Source organism: Scomber japonicus, chromosome 6 (genome assembly GCF_027409825.1).
Source record: "Scomber japonicus isolate fScoJap1 chromosome 6, fScoJap1.pri, whole genome shotgun sequence".
Taxonomy (NCBI): Eukaryota; Metazoa; Chordata; class Actinopteri; order Scombriformes; family Scombridae; genus Scomber; species Scomber japonicus.
In genome coordinates, this window is record NC_070583.1 from 14,369,514 (window position 1) to 14,389,409 (window position 19,896).

Sequence of the window (19,896 nt, forward strand, 5' to 3'; positions counted from 1 at the left end):
AGCTTGAAGCACAATCATATCAGAGGATGCTTCGGTCCTGAGTCACTATTCTGATTTATATCTTTTATTTGGTCACATTATTTTATTTACAGCACAAGTACAATTTTGGAACAGAAAAATACACTTATAAATAAGTGAACATTCAAAGATTCAAGTGTACCTTCAATTTGACACCTTCAAATGTTGGCAGGCTGAGATATTAGTGCAGTTTGAGATGTGTCACTCATTAACAGAATCAAACAGCACATATTTCTCCTTCAGATTGTGCAGCACAGCCTCAGCAGAGGACCATGATTCACATACTGTATCATTGACTTTTACATATAAAGCTGTCACTCATGTCAAAGAGACAGTAAAATGGCGTTTTAGGTCAATCAGCTTTGCTAAAAAGCTAACTGTAGCCCACATGTACCCAGATGATGCATGTAGTTCAAAATCCTTTGGCTTCTACTTCAGTGTTTGATTTGTATAAAATGTGCAGTATAAATATGTACCCTAGCAAAACGAGTGTCATAACTGCATCTATAAAGCAAATACTTGGAATAATAATACAATCACATTCATTCAAAAGTTGGACAAAAACAGAATTAGTGAAATCACAATAATACAACAAATTGCATAACTATTATTTTACAGAATGTGAATTATTCATCTTTACCTTTTATATTACACTTTTGATCAGTTTTAGAGACAGTGCAATTCAGCAGAGTCAGCCTCATAGCGCTGATATTGTATATCAAGATGTGTTTGTAGTGAGCCGAGACTTAAAGGCACTATAGGCACTGTAAACATGTGTGTAACCCCGAATATTCTTATTAACTGTGATTGTTTCAGCAGCTTTTCCCCTTAAACTCAATATACACAGGCACAAACTTTACTACAATTGCAGACTTTAAATATAATAAGGCATTCCTTCATTGATCACAGAGTTGGCATTTAGATCTTGAAAGAAGCTAAGAGATCTGTTGGTGGCAGATGATCAACAGTAAAGGCACTTTTTAAAGAGGTTTTGAGCCCTTAGAAATTATTTATACACAATTTGCCTGGATATCAAAACTGTAACTTTTAAATTATTAAAGAATAATAGTGCATGTACTGCTAATGTCCTCCTCACCTGCTGTTCTGTGATTGTCTGTAAGGAGGGAACTCCACCTTTTGATATTACTATTACACATCACTGCTGTGTGATGGTTAGTGTGCGTCACAAGGTCTTCGATAACAAAGTGTGTCAGTTTGGTTCAGTTTGTTTTTTTTAGGGTGGATTTTCCCTTTAAGAGGCAGTTGATCTGTCCGTATCTACCTCCTTGGGCCAAGCTGATGGGTGCAGTCTAGAGTCTGTCAGACACTCAGATCTGAGTGTTGATGGTTGGTGTGGTCCAGGTTTAACCCTTTTCTCCACTGCTGTGGACGGGCTCTGCTCACTGGTCCCCGCTCCGTTCACCCTGTTTGCCCGTCCCATTCCTCTCAGTCACTTGATGCGGTGGCGGACCAGTGAGGACTCGTCAGTTATCTCCCCGGAGCGGTCTCTGTGTCGGCAGGGCAGGACCAGCAGGAGAAGCAGGATGATGAGGATCACGGCACAGACCGCCATCAAAGCGTAGGAAATCACCCACAGTAGAGGCTCCTTCAGCACCCCGCTGGAGCAGTCGGCCGCCACGTCTGCTGCTGAGAAGGGTCCGGCGATCTCTGACAGAGCCACTCCATTACTCACTGCAGACAAATACATGACAGATCATTACAAAACTCTGTTCTGATAAACCAACAAGGTAAAATAAGTGAGAAATGTATTTACTCTACAAAAAAACCTACAATGAATTGATCTCAAACATGTTAATACATACTAATAAAAATGTTTTACCACTGCTGGGCAAAAACAGCAAGCCTAATGGTTAAAACACAGGAAGGTTTTTTTCTAAAATCAATGATTGAGACAAGCAATTAACACTTTGGTGATATTGCTTGTTGCAGATATAAAATGTCAACTAGATTACTATCGAGCTAAGACGTCCATTCACTTAGAATTGTGGCCACTAAGCATCGCCATCAGAGCAATTACAGGTTATTTGCTTCACCTGGGTGACTCATCACTTGTTGAGAGTTTTTTGTGTCCAGATTTTAGCAGGCTGATTTGAGCTGGCTACCCCACTGTCACAAGCCTGCCTCCTTAACCTTCAGCCTACATCTGCTCCAAGTCTGTTCCTTATTACAGAACAAAAGGGATCTTTGTATTTGAAGATGAGAGCAGGGAAGCCCTGCCCAAGTTCATATTTACACAGAACATGAGGGAAGTACCACTGTTAAAAGTTTAACCTCTGCTGTTTAGGTCACAATCAATGGGATCATCTGGTGGTCTTGGTCAGTCAACTCACAACACAAATATTATTGAACACTACACTGCACAGTTTGCTTTGCCTTAAGTCATTAATTATGCTACACTAAATGCCTGGACTGTAGTTTTTCTTTTTCTGTTTACAATCTTGCAGTGTAAAAGCAATATCATCAGGAACATTTATGACATTTAAGATAAATATCATTTTCTGACATTTTGCTCATCTCTATCATCAGTTGGCACCACAGAAATTAAACCTACAGACCATTGTGACAGCATTTATATTTGCTGATCTCAAGTCCCTTTATTTCTTTAGTTTTCTCATTTAAAGGGGTCAGAAAGGTGTCCAAACTTTTGACTGGTTATGAGTTATTATAATATTAAGTATAATGAGTATGGATAGGCTTTCTTCTCGTGTGACTTCAGTCCTTCATCCAAACATTTACAATAAATGTAGTGTATTAAGAATAATATGGTATGTTGAGATTGGAAAACAAAATGACCAAAATGCAAAACAACATACATTTAAATCTGTGTACAAAATATAATAAAAAGGCTGATAACCTCCACACAAGCCAATTATTTAAACCTCTAAAACCTATATAGACTAAGAAGCACCTGGGCATACTTATATATTTTTGCCAATTCTGAACTTAATCTTTTAGTGAGTATCAAATGTTATACATCAAATAATTCAGGTGAACCTATCCTTTCTTTCTGGTGCAGAGTAAAGTCACCATCATTCATTACTTTTGTGTGAGCTTACCATATTTGACAAAAAAAAAAACAAAGAAGCCCAAAACACGCCCATTGAAAAAAAAAAAACAAACAAACTTAACCAGTGTTAGTTTTTTTCTCCCAACCTGAAAAGTTGTATTTACATGTTTTGGAACTCTGGTGCAAATACACCTCCTCCTCAGTGAGTTACAGCCATTTATTTCTATTTTGGCCAAATATGGGCGTATTTCGAGTAGACAATGGCACAAATATGTACATTTTGGTACTGTCTTTACAGTTTGGTCAATATCAGAGTGTTATATATCATTGGAAAACACACAACCTAATCTGTTGATATATTTAAAACAACAGTTTACTTTTTCCACAGTGAGTGTAGATGGTGACTTGAGTGAAGCCATTGTATCCCAGCAAACATTTTTTCCTCTATCACGTGATTGCATGCACCTTAAATTGGTCATAAAGAACATGGTCCACCGTAGCGTTGACAGTTGCAGATGGATAAGATACACGATAGACCACTTTGTTTGGAGGTCTGTCTATCAGATATGTTGAGTTTTACATACTTTCCTGCCTTATTAATGATCCTCCACAAGCAGTTTGATTGGCCAGTTATGTACCCTCACCTGCACAGTTGCTGAGTGCGAAGCCCAGTCTCCTCTGAGCACGATCAAACACCACGTAGAAACCTTCCATAACGGTAGCCCCGATCACCAGGCCGTTAGCAGATGAAGACACTCCGAAACGGAAGCAGTCCAGTGTACCGTCCACATCTGTGATTGGCTGGATGTACAGCTGCAGCAAAAGAGAAAATGTTGAATGTCTTTCTAGAGTTTATGTCTCTTAGCTGGATGGAGGAGCTCTTCTTGGATGTTTGTGTTCATGTACCTGAGGAAGGATGGTGATGCGGAAGGACTGGCTGGTGTTCGTGGCTCTTAGATAGATGGACAGCTTGGGGAAAAACCTCCAAGGGGTCTCTCCCTTCATCCAGCATGCGAGCTTGGTGCCATCCCAGAACCCTGAGGAAAAGTCCTGGATCTGAACCAAAGAGACAAACACATGGAGGAGGAGATGAAGGAAAAACAGAAGGTCAGTGCAACAAAAAAAACAGGCTTTTGCTGTTCTCTTTTATTTTTCCTTATTGAGTTGAAATCCTGACCCGCTTGGGATTAATCTGCAAGGATGTTGGTACTGTAATTGAAAATGTTGCTTCCATTTTCAAATTAACCTTGAGTACTGTTTGTGTACAGTTGTAAAATGTTGGAAAATGTGTAATAGAGTAGAAAAAAAACAAAAACAAAACCATGGACACACTTTTTTTAGAAGAAGAAATACTTCCTTTCAAAGCTACAGTACTGTCCTTGAGCAGTGTGTGTGTGTGTGTCCTATCCTCCCTTGCATCTCTTTGCTCTGACAACTTGTTTCATCATTGTCTGTGGAGAGACGGCGGCGTACCAGTGAACTGCGTGTGATGGCTCCTACCACCGCGTTGAACACGTTGACAGGAAGTCGCAGCAGTGTTGTCCCACTGTCGACTATAGCTTTATCCATGTTATACTGAGAAAAAAAAAAGAGAGAGAAAGAGTGAAGTGCTGTAAGGTTTCTCTCAGTTCAACGGGCTGCTACTGAAGACCTTGTGCAAACAAAAGAATAGAAAATGAGGAGCAGACAAAACACGATTCCAGCTTATCTTCCAGCTCATCACGAAAACATATCAACCAGAGTACATCAGTTGTCTGACCAGCTCTGCTCTCTGCTTACGATTCAGAGATATCAGTTACTGACATATCATGAAACTGGTGGTGGGTGGTGTTTAACAGTTTCAGATATCACAAAAAAAAATGCAGAAGTTTACCTCTCTGCAGTCCAGGTCCAGATTCTGGTTGCCGACCTCCAGCTTCAAAACCTCCACTTGGTAGTACCATTCCTCTAATATAGGGGTGTACCAGACTGACCCCTGATACAGAGTTGGTTCAGCCCCTCCCATGATCTGAGGAAGAAACGCAAAAACAAACAAACCCCAAAACACTCATTATATCATCATTCATCACTGGGTCATCTGTGGATACAACAACACAATGGAAATCCAACAAGGGTACACTCCAGCAAAGGTTTATCCCCATATATTTTGGCAGAGTACATAAACACACACACACACACACACACACACACACAAGCACCCTGCCATCTTCTCCATCTGTCTGTATCAGTGGGTAACATGATGGAGATGCAGTGAGCAAGGCATCAAGGCCGTCCGTATAACAGCGACAGACCTGCTCTCAGCAGGATACTATCTTATCTTAATTAGCTACACTCTAACTGGACAGGGCCTGCAATGGGGAAACTGTAGTGATGAAGAGGATGCCAGCTATGATGTCTCCAAAATGCACTGAGCTCCTTTGTCTGATCCACCAGTGAGGGATTTTATTCAGTCTAAGAAGAAGAGTGCCCAACCACATCCCAGGACTCTCATGAAATACATAATGAATACTGTAAATGTTAAGACACATACTGCATCACAAAAATACAAATGAGATGCACAACTTTAAAAAATGATCAAAGACAAAACAAAACTCCTTTTTGCCTTTAAGCAAACTCTACAACCAAATATTTTTCATATGTTCATTTCATCAAACTCCTCCCTGAGCAGACCCTCCTGACTACTCACAAGACTGCCTCCCGCAGGGTCCGCCGTGCTGCTGGCTGACAGTCCAGCACCGCACATCTGGAGGGAGAAGATATCAGGAATTCCCAGCTGCTTCACCACCGAGTTGAAGAAGGGCTCCACAGACGAGTCCGGCTGATTGAGAGACAGAGTGTGTGTAATCATTCAGTGGTGTTCATTGATTTGAGCGTTTACATTTTAAGATTTTAGTTTGTGTGAATATGCAGACTGACTTTGAGTCATTTTCAACCTAGGCAAACAACCAAAAATGTGACGTAGGAATGAAGTTCTCAACACTGACTACACAGAGTAACTTGGGAGACTTTAAGAGAAAAAAAATGAAATGTTTTGGGAGCTTATAGGGCTTGCGGAGTAAGACGTAGAACAAAAGATACATCGGTGAATTGTAGAACTGAGATTTGTACAAGGATATAAATTTAATTGCAGTTTTTTCTACAAATGTTGCACCACACAACTAAAATGTTCTTCTCTCATGTTTCAAAACAGATAAAAAGACTGAAACAATGTTCAGTACAGTATGCCCCTTGACTAAAGGATGTCCTCTCTTCTTCAGACAGGTTTTCAAGACAGTGCTGTGTTATCATGTCCCCCAGGGGAGTTGGACCTGAACACTCCGGCAGCACAAAGTGGTCAGTGTGAGTCTATCTGCCCTTCAAATCACTGGCATTTGATCCCAAAGGTTGCTGCAGTCAGCACAGAGTGAAAGAATGTATTGTGCCCGTTTAAGCTGACGTCACTCTTTAACATGACAATTCACCAAATTATCATGTTAAAGAAAGCTGTCACTGAGCGACTGTCACACCCTATAGTTAAGGATGTTCTTTGGCAGCTCCTGAAAATGAATTAAAATTGACTAACTGTGCTTCTTCTACACAAGACTTTCGATTTCTTTAATCAAGAGAACAGATCCATTAATAAACATGATGATTAAGGTAATTTACTGAATTGGAAAACTATGTTGGCTGAATTTCTCTAATGAAATTTAATGAGTGTTACACAGAAGCACCCAACCCCTCGACTTCCGAAAATAAATCATGGACACGAAACTTTTCTGTTGTCATGTGAAATGTCCGTGACTACAGGCAGATAAGATCTCAGTTTGAACAGTTTTTCAGTGCTGTAAGAGATGTGGGGCAGTAGGAAGTTATGCAGTGCTGCTTGATTAACTTGTTTAACCCTGATATCATCAAGTGCCTTTTTTCTCCCTTTTCTGCTCCAGTGTGATGCTTTGTGGAAGGTTATATATTGGAAGCAAAGAATGACCTACTTACTTTATGGCATATTTCACAGTGATTAATAAACAAACTCAGGGCTCAAAAAAGTCCACATTTGTAATATATAATATTGTTTAGATTATTTTAGGGCTTTTTCTCTAGGCATGTAGGACCACCTTCATGTTCTCAAGTAAAATATATTAACCCTAAAAAAATCAAGACAAGAGAGAGATGATTGTATTTTTTTAATTGCTTAAAAAAACAAAAGGAGGCCCTGGAATACATCAAATATAGTCCCCCTTTATATATTCAGGGTTGGATTTTTCTAACTACTAAGAAACAAAAAACAATGATTATATGAACAGTGATCAGATATCACTGCTTTAATAAATACATCCCAAAATAAAAGAGGAAAAAAGCTTTTTCACAATTACCCATTTTTCTGATTTCTACATTTCATTTTATTTCATTATTTATGATATCTGAAAATTCCTGACTACTTAAATATTTTGTTTGTTTCAATATATTTTGGGAGTGGATCTGCTGCTTTAATATAAATCAGTGAGACGGTAATTTAAAGTTGTTATTTTTGAAATTTGTTTTGTGTTTATATTGTGAGTGATCTATGACTTAAACATTTCTCACCCGTGCCAGCATGGGATAGGCCAGTCCCAGGATGCCCTGCCAGTTCACCCCAGGGAGGAAGAAGCCGTCAGACGACAGGATGGCCGCTATGTTGATGATGACGGTCCCGTTGGGGCCCATGGGGATGGTGACACGGTCGATACCCAGTTCACCTTCCCAGTTTCCCTGAGTGTACCTGACACCCACAGTGCGGCGAGATGACTCGTAGGTACTGGAACTAAAACACAGAGGCAGGAGCTGAATTAAGACATGATTGAGGCACACACAGAGGACACTTACAAAGTTTGTGCTGATGGTATATAGATTTAGGGATATAATAAAGGGGCTACTGCAAAAAATAAGCGTAAGACAGGAAAACTATGACATGACAAATTTATCCCTTTAAAACTAAGTTAAACTTATTTATGATACACATTTAAATGATTAAAATAGCACACATTAGCCTAAGTGATTCACTACTACAACACAATACTAGAGAGACATTTCCAAGAGCATGTGCATTGGATTACACAAAGTGTTTCAGCCACTCACAGTGCAGTGTCGAAGTAGTGAGTAATATATGGGTGTGGAGCGGCAGCCACGGCAAAGTTGCTGCTGCCTGTATCCACCAGGATGTTCAGCTGAAACACACAAGGAAGCATTTGCTTTAACAACTGTGAGTCAACCCCACCCTAACTTACACAGTTAAACATAAAGACAGGTGCAGCACAGCGTTATTACATTAACAAATAGTAAGTAGTAGTTGTAGCTTTTAAAATTGAACCAAGACATAAAAGTGTGTGTTTGTAGTGATAATAATTAGAGAAGGAAGATGAAGAAGCAGAAAAAGAGCAGTTGCAAAAGAGTCAACAACAAGAAAAACAACATTTTTTACAAATCATTAAAACAAACAAAAAAAACAGATTAAACTGGAAACACTGACAAAGAGAAACAGGCTGCAATACACAAACAGACTAAACACATTTTTAGAGACTTTCTTATCCATATTCAGCCTTATGAAGGAATATTTAATGAACTGGAAGGCCTGTTGTCAAATATGTGACAATAATGAAAATGATCCACAACTTAGCAGTGCAAGTGTGTGCAAGTGTGAGTCATCCAACTGGAAAACGACATTAACAGCTGCTCTGCTCCGGGTTCTGTTTTTAAATTGTAATAACAGTCACTTTTTGGTCACTATTTTGTAATATATTTTTTCTTAATGCTTTTGACTGTCTCTAAATTGTCACACACACAAAACCATTACAGATGATCTTTGGAGCTTAACTGCTGAGCAAACACTGCATCTCTCATATAATTACTCTCTAAAGTGTGATCTATGAATTTAAACATGATAGCCTCTAGCTACTGACATGACCCATTCCAGCTGTACTGGTATGCGTCATGTGCACAGTGGGGACCAGTTAACAGCAGTTGATATAATATCGTCTTCAAGGCATCAATTATATCCTGAAGTGCAACATCTCAATATCTCAACCGCTGTTTATTTTGTTTTTTAGGTTACAGTAAATATATATATAGCAGGAAGTAATTAGCCAGTAGACTTGTGTTACCTCTCCACTACTTACTGGCGGCCACATTAGCACTCGCAAGCAAGCATTCCTCACCATGACGGGGGGTCATAAACCTAATACCCCACAGCCACCTGATGACTTAACAAAGAGGTCTATACAGTGGCTTGTCACTGATGTCACATGACACCGTCTATACTCAGTATTTCCTTCAGGATATTTGTTAACACTGACTGCAACAATCAGTCTATCATCACTCCTCTGTGTCTATAATTGTTGAAGAAAGACCAGACCAGCAGGAAGTCCTTTAAGTACAATGTTAATGAATATGAAAGCCAAACGAGTCATTCCACACATAACACAACAACATTTACTTCCTTGAGCTTTGTCCCTCAAGCCCTTCCACCAAAAAGCTAAACTGTTTTCTAACTGGAGCCGGTTTATGATTACACATTATATTTGCTGAGAAACTACAAGTATCATAAATGATTCCTCAAAGCCAAAATCTCTCCGTCACGCTCAGGTGAGGATAAAGTCATTATGAAACAATTCTGTAATTATCAACCATGTGTTACAGTCTGGTTCAGGCACGGGAAGCCCCTGTTGGCATGTCCCTGAGAGTCAGGCTTATCAGTTCCTCCTCATTGGACTGGCTCTGGTCCCATCACTGTGACTGTGCCATCTAAAACCCCACTGCTGCCTGGTAGATGGCATCAGTCCACTTACACAAGGCCTCAACCTGCCAAACAGGCCAGATTGGTAAATACTGGAACCTCGAGGTGGAGGAGGGGGAGCGGGGGCATTTCCTCATCCCTACACCGCCTATCTTTTCTAGTCACACTCCACCATGAGCTTGGCTGCTGAGCCTCGGGCAAATCTCTTCCCCCCCCCGCTGCTGAGGCAGCCTGCAGTCGCCCGCAGTTGAGCGTTCACTGTCTAATTGGCGGTGGCTCAGTGGCGACAACGTGCATCTGCTACCTGTTTGTACCAATTAGCAGATGCGAGGCTCTCCAGTCGACACCTCAGCCCGGCTGTGCCACATGCTAACAGATGCGGCAATTAGTGGCTCATTTGAATAGTGCCTCATTTAACACCACAGCCCTGTAATCACATCATCGTTTAGTTAGAATAATATTGAGAGCTTGACTCAACAGTGTCGAGTTACAGGACATTTTGGCACTGCATAACCAATCTGAACCAAAGTGGACTGAGCTCTGCTGATGTAAGAAACTGACATTACACTCTCCCTCTTCTATAATTCAGCTCATTCCCGAGCCATTAAAAAAAGGTGTAACGTACAATTCTGATGACATCCTGTCTCCTTATCTGTACATCTCACATCTTTAACATTTACAAGCTAGAAATGAAGTAAATTACCTTTTGAGACAATCATTCTAAATACAGACTGCAATATATTTCCCATTGACTATGAGCGCAAAACATTCAAAGTAATCTGACTTTAATTTAGTCTCATCAAAATGTCATTCATCTTGAGCTTCCTCAGGCTGTATGGAGAGCCAGTGCCACACTTTCGTGCAGTATATAAACACTAAATGATGTGACACAGGTTCCTAACGCATTTTACATGGCAGACTTCTTGATGTCATTGCAGTAAACATACCAAGTATAACCAATAATGACTTGCCTATAAACTCTGTGGCTCTGAAAGAAGAAATGACGTATTCTTCCTGTTACAAGTAAAAAAAATGGAACTTTAAAGCAGCAAACACGCACCGTCACTCAACTCTGTAGCTCAAAGGTTTCGCTGCTACGGCCTTATGTGGTGTGGTAAGACCCGTAGCTAATACTGGCAATCATGTTGTATAACGTAGCTGTACAAGTGAGTGGCTGGCCTGTTGAATATTCTTACACTAGTTACATTATGTTGTGAAAGTTAATATTATTCCATAATTGTCACACAGGCTACTGTTGTAGTTATGAGTTATAGTAAAGTAAAAATAGTATTGATTTAAGGTGAACTGGTTTCATGATGCTGTCTGGCCCACTGGGATGACTGGGACTCTGAAGTTTACTGAGGCATGGCTAGATTACACCTGTGCTTTCCCTGCTGTGAAGAGTCAAAATAGCCAAACTGGTGAGGCTCTCTTCATTTTGAAAAGGTAATCAGAGAGGTCACACATTCACAAAACAAAGATACCTATACATTAATAAAACTTCAACCAGTAGGGAATTTGTATCTATAAACAGACACAAATTTCTTGTATATGACTCTTATTCAAACATTTGAAGCACATTTAACACAGCTAATATGACTACTAATTAGGTGCCACACCTGTTGTGCTTAGATAAGCATTTTACTCTCTATGCAATCTGAGGAAGGTGAATAGAAATTAAATGTTGCAGTGGATACATGATTTTCTAACCTAACATTAAGTTTGGGAAATATCCTCATTTTGGCAACACCTTTATCTGTGGTATGTCATTAAAACTACAAATATTAAGCCAATTTGTCCTTGAGAACAACTTTGTCCTCGTTGTAAAGTTGTGTGGGAAGTGTATACTGGCATGATCTGTCTCCATTATCCTCTCAAAAGTTGACACAAGGCAGTGACATGTCAGCCACCACTGATAAGCCTCTGCGAGCCTGAGAAAATGAGCTGCGCCACCCAAGAGCCTTAAGAGCTCTGATCTGTTTAACTTGAGAGGCCTGAGTACACCAGGTCAAGTTAACTAATAAAGATAATTCACCTTTTGGTTTAAGCTCCATTTAAAACGCATCTACTTACAACACAATGGCAAAGCGTAGCCTTAAACCCTCCAACACCCTAACGCATCATGTATTTTTAATAGTGACGGGGATGAAATCCTTCTGGGACCATTTAGTCCTCCTTAATCATTAATATGATCTTGTTAGGCACTTTACATAACGAGCAGTATGAAAGGATAACAATAAATTGCACAGGCATCTTTCCGTGCAACCAGAGGAAACTAAGCAGCCAACACGCCTGAGCCTGGGCTGTTGGCTGTTTTGTACAACTGTGGGGCTGCTCTTTGCTCCTTTGGAGCCTCATAATCCCTGTCAGCTGCCTGCTAAGAAACAGTGGTCCTCACAGGCAGCATCATGTGAGTGCATGTGAGCCAGGATTTAGTCTACCTACAGACCCCAAGGCTGCAAAGACTTGAGCCAGCTGCTGCACCCCACAGCCATGACACTACCCTGCCATGATGGTATCCAGACAGGCAGGCAAGGTTTGGGAGATTAAACAGCTGATATGATTTAATAAGGACAGTAATATGATAACATGCTGAATGGGTCATATCAAACAGTCGTTATATGTATTTAAATATCAAATAGATGGCTCTGGTGTCTCAAACAGAGCCTCGAGGGCGCCACAAACACACTCTTCTGTGGATCACATGGTGGGCAGATCCAGCCGCTCTTCACACAACAGACCTGCCATCAGTGACTGAATGTAAACACATGATACAGTGACTCAGAAGAAAAGTACAGACAGAGGGAAAAGCACATTTGACTTTTATCCTGCTTATGAACTCTAAATTAAACAAATATCAGAGAGGTTAATGATACATTACCTTTTGGCCAGGAGTGCCAATTGACATTTCTATGTAGTAGCCCCTTCCAGAGTCTCCCTCCAAATTGTTCACCATGTCCAGAAAGTTGACTTTACCAGTGGGGTCAGAGGCCAGAGAGAGGCTGTTTCCATCCGAGGTTAAAGCTCCGGGACCAAGTGAAGTCACATCCAAGTCGGAGGAGAAGTTGTATCTCCCTGGGTAGATTTTAAGAGGAATAGAAAAGTAACACTTGCTCACACCGAAGCACAAGCTAAAAGCAAATGCCCACACGGAGACAGAAGCGGTGTGCGCCATGGTGCTGCTACTTCAGGTTAGGCAGAGAAAGTCTGGGAGAGGACTCCTCGTTATTAAAAAAAAAAAAAAAAAAAGTTTGTTGCTCCTCAAGTTTTCAGTTTAGCCATCATGGACCGTGACTGCCGCCATCACCTTCATCATCACCTTCATCATCATCACCATCACTGCAGGGACGCTGCTTCTTCAAGTGTCAAAAGGTAAATGAACATGTTGACACTGTCTAACTGACAACAAGAGTTTGACTTCTTTAGGATGTTTCGCCTCCACTTCACTTCAACGATTCAAGCTAGCCAAAATAGAGTAGACGACTTCCGGCAATTACCTTCAAATTAAATGTAACGCGCATAAATAGAGCGAGCTACGGAAGCCAACAGAGGTCATACTTTAAAATCTCTATCTAGATAATGAGATAATCAGAGCATATCATTCCCACATTAGGTTAAACAAGCTGCATCTATAACAGTGCACTGTTAATAGCACTAAATGCAACTAAGTACATTTATTGAAGTACTGTACTTAAGTACAAGTTTGAGGTACCTGTCCTACTTTACTTGAGTATTTGCATTATTGCTCATTTGTACTCCATTACAATCATTTACCACTTATATTCACTTTTTAGATGAAGATATATTTTAAGATTATAACTGTTGTTTAAATTATCTACTCTATTCTTAACTGAACTTATCTATTCTTAACTCTATTCTTAACATTTATGTGAGAGAATGGTTAGGGTTATTAAATGTATTATTATTGTGATTATTATTATTATAAAACATATAGTACACTTATATACTATGATGCAATATTATTACTCTGAATCTATCTAGTATCAAAAATTGGCTCCACAGTGATGAACTACAACAGTAAAGTACATGTATTTTTTTTTGGGGGGGGGGGGGGGGGGGGTGAACAATGTGATACAGTGGAATATTTTAAGACTCTTGAAGAAGCCAATCTGCATCATAAGTATTTTTACTTTTGATACTTTGAGTAACTTTCTGAATTCAGGACTGGAGTATTTTTAGACCACAATATTTCTAATTTTACTAAAGTAAAGGATGTGAATACTTCTTCCACCATTTTATAATAGTTGTTATATAATTGCTATCACAAAAGAGCACTCATGGAAGAAGCTTGAAGAGATATGCACTCAGTGGTGGCAAATCTCCCTAACTACTTTGCCCTATAGCCAGAAGTCAGACTACACCACAGAATCTCCGATACTAATAAAATATTTTGACTGATATGTGTCTCCATGACAAAATTATATGCATTATATTTTCATTGGGTTTACTATTGTATGATAAAAACATTTAAATTGTTAGTGGTGTAATCTGAACCATCATGATAGCCAGTGAAGTACACTATGCAGTGAATGGTTGAGGTCATGATTATTTATTTAATATCCTGAGGTTTTGAAATATTTTTCACATGAAATAGATTCATTTAGACATCCTCACTTCTGTTGTCAAGTAGACACAGCATAGCCTACCCATGTATGGATATGGCTTGAAAATGAAGAATACATGGTGGAAGACATCGAAGAAAATATTGAAGAAAATATGACCTCTCGGCCTGGTAGTCCAAACAGTAGACTACTGTTTCTTTCATTTTCTCATTATAACGGGTTGACTATCTCATTATCTTGAAACAACAAAGCTCATTTTCTCAAGATAACTCAAGATAATAAATAATTAACTTTTGATCTCAAGATAAAAAACATTAAACAAATAATTGTAAGCATGGCCGTTCTTGGCTCTGTAGCATATGAATATTACAAGTTATGTTTTAATATAAGCCACATAGAAAAATATATCAAATACATCCACAGACAATATAAAATGGGCCAAAGAGGAGGACAGGCCCCCAACACAACAATGGGATTGTCTTTTATTTTGAAGGCAAAATTTACGCTGCTGATTTCACCACTTCCGGCATGTCTGGTGAGCGATTTCTTGTAACCAACCATGAAAGTGAAGGACTTCCCACCGCAACTGGGATAGACAAGAAAAGGTGTGTGTGTGTGTGTGTGTGTGTGTGTGTGTGTGTGTGTGTGTGTGTGTGTGCGTGTGTGTGTGTGTGTGTGTGTGTTCTTTGAAGGGTGTAACATAATAAATTCACATTGTTCCACAGTTTTTTCTTCCCTTAATGTTTCCGCATTTGCAGTGCAAATCCAATTCTTTAGATTTTGTGCACGGCCTTTGGTTGTCTTGTTATGGTAGTCTAGTATTTTAAATGTGTTCAGTCACAGCAAACAAAACAACATCCCCCCATGCTTATAACAGAGACAGAGACTTCAGCACATGTTACAAAGCCTACTTCTGAAGTTATAAAACATTTAATTAAAAGTTAGGTGGGACATTAATCAAATTGATAGCAAGAAAGCAAATTGTGTAAAAAAAAAAAAAAAAAAAAAGTTCAAGTTTCTAGGTGTTATTTTTCTTTGTATAGATTATTTATTGTTATTAGAATGATTTAATTGATTTGTCAAATTGTGCGTAATTCTTCGTTAGGTGATATGACTTTTCTTACTAATAACTGGTTTTCTTTTTGAGTTAATAAGTTTTATAGAAAATCCTCATAGATGTATTAAATATCTCAGTCACTGTACACAGTTCATACTCATTTCATTTCAGTATACACTGTACATATACTCAATGTGATTATAGGCACAGTTATATACATTTAGAGATATTTTAAGTTATTATAATGCAAAAAAAAAAAAAAATCTAGGCTATAGAGGCACATTATAGCACACCACCTGTATACAAACTCATTGTCATGTACACTGTTGCTGGAGTCATTTAAAGCCTCATTCACTCCCATATGTTCACTAACTCATCTACTACATTAAAGTCAATGACTTTTCATATGATTATGTAATCCAAAGACCATGCCAATCACAATCAATAAGTACAAGATTAACTCTTTTTCCTCACAAAATACCATTCTGAACCCAAGCACCAGGGGCTTCTCCAGTGCTATATGTAGAGTTTGTGGTATGCAGAAAAAACACATTTCAACGTTTTTGTTTTGTCCATGTTCCAGCCAGGACTGTTTCATTTGCTGCATCGCACAGTGCAAGGAAGGAGGAAGAAGATCGCAGTGTTAAGGCAAGATCAATGTCACAGGTCTTCTCCATGCTCCCTGTCGCACAGAGACAACCACTGTCTCACTGTGAATTCCTCATGAGTCCACAGTTACACTGTCACATGTTCACCCCATCTCCCTCTCTCTCTCTCTCTCTCTCTCTCTCCCTCTCTCTCTCTCTCTCTCTCTCTCTCTCTCTCTCTCTCTCTCTCTCTCTCTCTCTCTCTCTCTCTCTCTCTCTCTCACTCTATCACTGAAGTTAATCACTATAGTTACAATAACCCTAACAATGTGGGGAAAGGCTGTGACCGCAAAAAATCATCTTTCCGGTATTGCTTGTCATGCACTGGGTCTTGTGAATGACCCATTTAAGCATAGTTCCTGCTTCTTCTTCCCTGTGACTTTAAGATACTTCCTTGGCCTCAGAGTATACAAACTGGGGGACGTTGGAATGCATCTATACTTGTCTGTTACTACCCATGAAACATTGTGAATCCAGTGATTGATCATGTGTGCTATACCTCTTTGAGTTAGAGGGTTTCTCAACCTTTTTTGGCTCATAACCTAATTTTTAGGCACCAATAAAAAACCTTATGAATCCAATCCATCAATTAGATGCTTGTGAAGTTGCCATAAAAAAAGCTTATCATGACAAACCCAATTGTTTTCTTCACGGATTGCACATTTATTATAAACAATATTATATGTCCAAACAATTTAATTCAAATGATTAGATAAATCAAACACGGTTAGACTGGTCTGTTAGAAGTTAACTCAGTTTTGGTGGTGAAATGTCTCAGCTGCTCCTGTGTGACTTTCATTTACATGGCGTTTGGTTTTTATAGCATGTCTGTGTTGTATCTGTCGACTCCGTTTTACTCATAGGGCCATGCAGCTTCTTTCTGCAGTCCCACAGCTGGCCACAGCAAGGCACTCTACCATTCCTGTGCCAGTTTAAATCCAATCTGAAGGCTGCTGTGGCATCATCTGTGGATGAGCAAATTAGGCAGATTAGGAGAGCCAGTGGTCCTACATTTTGCAGTGCAAAGCTCCTTTACTGGGACATTGCCACATAAGCCTCACAACTCTGATCATTACAGTTGATTAGAGGAGGAGAGCGCTCTACATTGTCTCATATGCACAGTCACTCCTCCTTAACAGCACAGCCACATCTTCACCTAACACACAGATATAACACATCTTTAGGCTTTTTCTCTTTTAGGTCAGTCATTATTACAATTATGGATTGAAATTGGTTTGTGTAGTTCAACATTAGCAGTGTAAGCTGATTTTGAAGCTGCTTAATGAGTTTCTGTTTTTTTCTGCTTTTACACACAGCTATAGAACATTATGCCAATTGGTTAACACAATACATCACCCTAATATATTTGTCAAAGTGAGACACGTGTCAGTTGTTTTGTTTTACCCAAAAGAGCAGAAATGAAAAAGTCACCTCATTTTTTTTTTGGAGATTTCTGTTTACAACTAATTGTAAAAAGGTCAAGTGAAGTTGTTAACTTTTGTTACAGAGCCAAGCTGTCCGTTTTCTTGTCTTTTTGCTAAACTAAGCTAACTGACTGCTGGAAGTAGCTGAAGAGTGCAAATTACTTCCCAAAGTGTCAAAGTATTCTTCTGAAGTGAGAACTAAAGAAAAATCATTTGACTCACCACATCCTTTTATATTCATTCCCATCACATTTTCAGTTTGTCACACTTTACATTAAAGTGTCCCACGTTACATGAAAGAGTTTTTGTCCATTTCAAACTAAAGTTTTAATGTGTAAATTGTGTGGTTATGAAGTCCTTTATAGGCAGTATTGCCTTTTCGGTGACCCCAGCCTTCTGCCTTTTTTTTTAGCATCACACAGGGATGTGATAAGCAGCCCCACAGACAACCCAAAGTCTATAACACTTATCTGAGATTTGCTGAATCTGTTAGCATTTTCCCGTGATATCGGGAGCAGTGTAATTACAGCACAGCGATGACAGAGCTGGATGAGCGGCAAATGGGGATTTACAGTTGGGCAGGTTATAATGATCAGGCTGCCACATGTTTCTGAGGCAAATCTCATTTTGATAGTAGCTGGAGTCAATTAGCTCAGTACATTCAAATATAAGTGGGACTCTGCATTAAAGAGAAGTTATATGAACATTTAAAAGACGTTTTTGTATCTTAAAGACGCTCTCTTGTTTATTCTTTGTCTGTTCTTGTGTTCTCTCTCTCTGTAAAGCAGGGATTGACATATAGCTAGCCTGTTCTTCATAACAAGCTACTTCCCTGTCTCTCCCTCTGCCAGAACTGTCAGCATCCTAACAAGGTGTACATATTCACAGCTGCCACTGCAGGAGAGCAGCCCAAATGAGGAGAGCCTGGATGAGATGACAGGAACGAGCTAGACAACAGGTGCATAGGTACATCACTGCTCATTCACTGGCACTACATTGTATGTTTCCAGCTATATAAAAGACAGCTGGTTTTGATTTAGTTTAGTTTTTTTTTTTAGATCAATTGTTTAACTGTATGGTAACTCTCTGCGCTCAGACAGCCGGGAGTATGACTAAGGATGGCTCATGCTAGTCTCGCTATTCACACTTACACTTCCCCCCGTGGTGGTAGCGTTGCCTCTCTGCAGTGTATCTGTATCTGTTCATTCATAGGGAAAGCATTAGTGACACGTAGATGAGTCATTGAGGCTAGCGTCTAAACAGGCCACGGTGGGAGTCAGGAACCCTGCCACCCTTCTGCTCCCTGCCTCAAGGCACTACTCATACCCTCACCAGTGTCCCTAGTTACTCTAATGCTTACACACACACACACACACATGCTGTCTGTGTGTTTGTTCAGATACCACAGATCCCACCTGATGCTTTGGGTGCCTCAGAGCTGTAGTAGTGGGAAGGGGAGCTGTGGCGGGTTGCAGCTGTCCTCATTATTGAGTTGCTGCTTGTCAACAAAGTTAGAGTGCTATGCTGTAGTAGGACTTGTTTAATGCATTGATTGTTCTAATTATTCACTGCAAGACACATAAAAACTGCAAAAGTTCATCTGAATCCATCTTGGAGCATCTTACAGGTGAGATCTACCTATGGACTGTTTCCCCAGTTTGTCATCATGCTTGGGTTGTAAAATGAGAAAAATCAGAATACATATTGTTTTTACATCAAACTATAACTTGCAGATTTGCCATCTAATAAACTTCATGACTCTAGTTCTGAGTTGAATACATGTGAAGGAGTCAACTTGCAGATCTTTGCTGTGAGAATCTAGACATCGTCATTACGGCCTGGCAATGTTAATTGTAGAGCAGACAGATGGAGCAGATGTGTGTGTATACTGTATGTGTCATAGTCCCTCTGTGACTCCCAGAGGTTATATCAGGTACAACACCTGGTGTTTGTTTCCTCATTAGGGCGGGGGTCTCCAAGGTGGTGATGGCCAATTAGAAAATCTAAACCTGGCTTTTAGGACTTGTGAGTGGATAGAGATCAGATACATCTCATCTCTCATGAGCAAACTGTTTTCCCAAACATGACACATTCGTGAAGCTCATCGCAGAAAGGAAGCCTACTGTATTTCTGTTGTTTTCTCACACAGATAAGTGCATTCTCTCACACTCTGCCATGTTCCCTGTCTCCCACAGCGGGCAGAGCAGAAATTCCACTCTTAAGTAATATTCTGGCTGGTGCATCGACTCACCTTGTGGTGTGGTATTGAGTCTCCTTTGCGCTTGACTGTGTCCCTCTGTTCTTACAGCTATCTATCAGTTTCATAGCATGCAATCTGCATCCTTCCTGCCTCCCACTACCCGCCCACCAGTGCTGTATCTGTTGTGTTCT

The 19,896-nt window shown here is 39.8% G+C and overlaps 2 protein-coding genes across 2 annotated transcripts in view; one reads left to right on the forward strand and one right to left on the reverse strand.

Annotated features, from left to right (window-relative positions):
• Positions 1-42: 42 nt before the first annotated feature.
• Positions 43-13,237, reverse strand: bace2 (beta-secretase 2). The gene is made up of 9 exons (XM_053320423.1): positions 12,676-13,237; positions 8,141-8,229; positions 7,610-7,826; positions 5,733-5,864; positions 4,920-5,054; positions 4,520-4,621; positions 3,953-4,102; positions 3,691-3,859; positions 43-1,710 (listed from the first exon to the last, which is right to left on the reverse strand). The coding sequence occupies exons 1-9, from the start codon at positions 12,967-12,969 to the stop codon at positions 1,469-1,471; spliced, it is 1,530 nt and encodes a 509-aa protein (XP_053176398.1). The 5' UTR covers positions 12,970-13,237; the 3' UTR covers positions 43-1,468.
• Positions 13,238-18,309: 5,072 nt separating this feature from the next.
• dscamb (Down syndrome cell adhesion molecule b) overlaps positions 18,310-19,896 on the forward strand; it is a 132,517-nt gene continuing 130,930 nt past the window's right edge. Inside the window, exon 1 of the mRNA XM_053320415.1 lies at positions 18,310-18,463. The gene's annotated coding sequence lies outside the window, so the exon portion shown is untranslated. The remainder of the gene's footprint in view (positions 18,464-19,896) is intronic.

Coding starts and splice junctions, on each gene's coding strand:
- bace2 (XM_053320423.1), bottom strand. CDS start 12,969: ATGGCGCACACCGCTTCTGTCTCCGTGTGGGCATTTGCTTTTAGCTTG. Junction 4,103..4,519: donor CCATCACACGCAGTTCACTG/GTACGCCGCCGT, acceptor TCTTTGGTTCAG/ATCCAGGACTTTTCCTCAGG. Junction 1,711..3,690: donor CGCACTCAGCAACTGTGCAG/GTGAGGGTACAT, acceptor ATTTGTCTGCAG/TGAGTAATGGAGTGGCTCTG.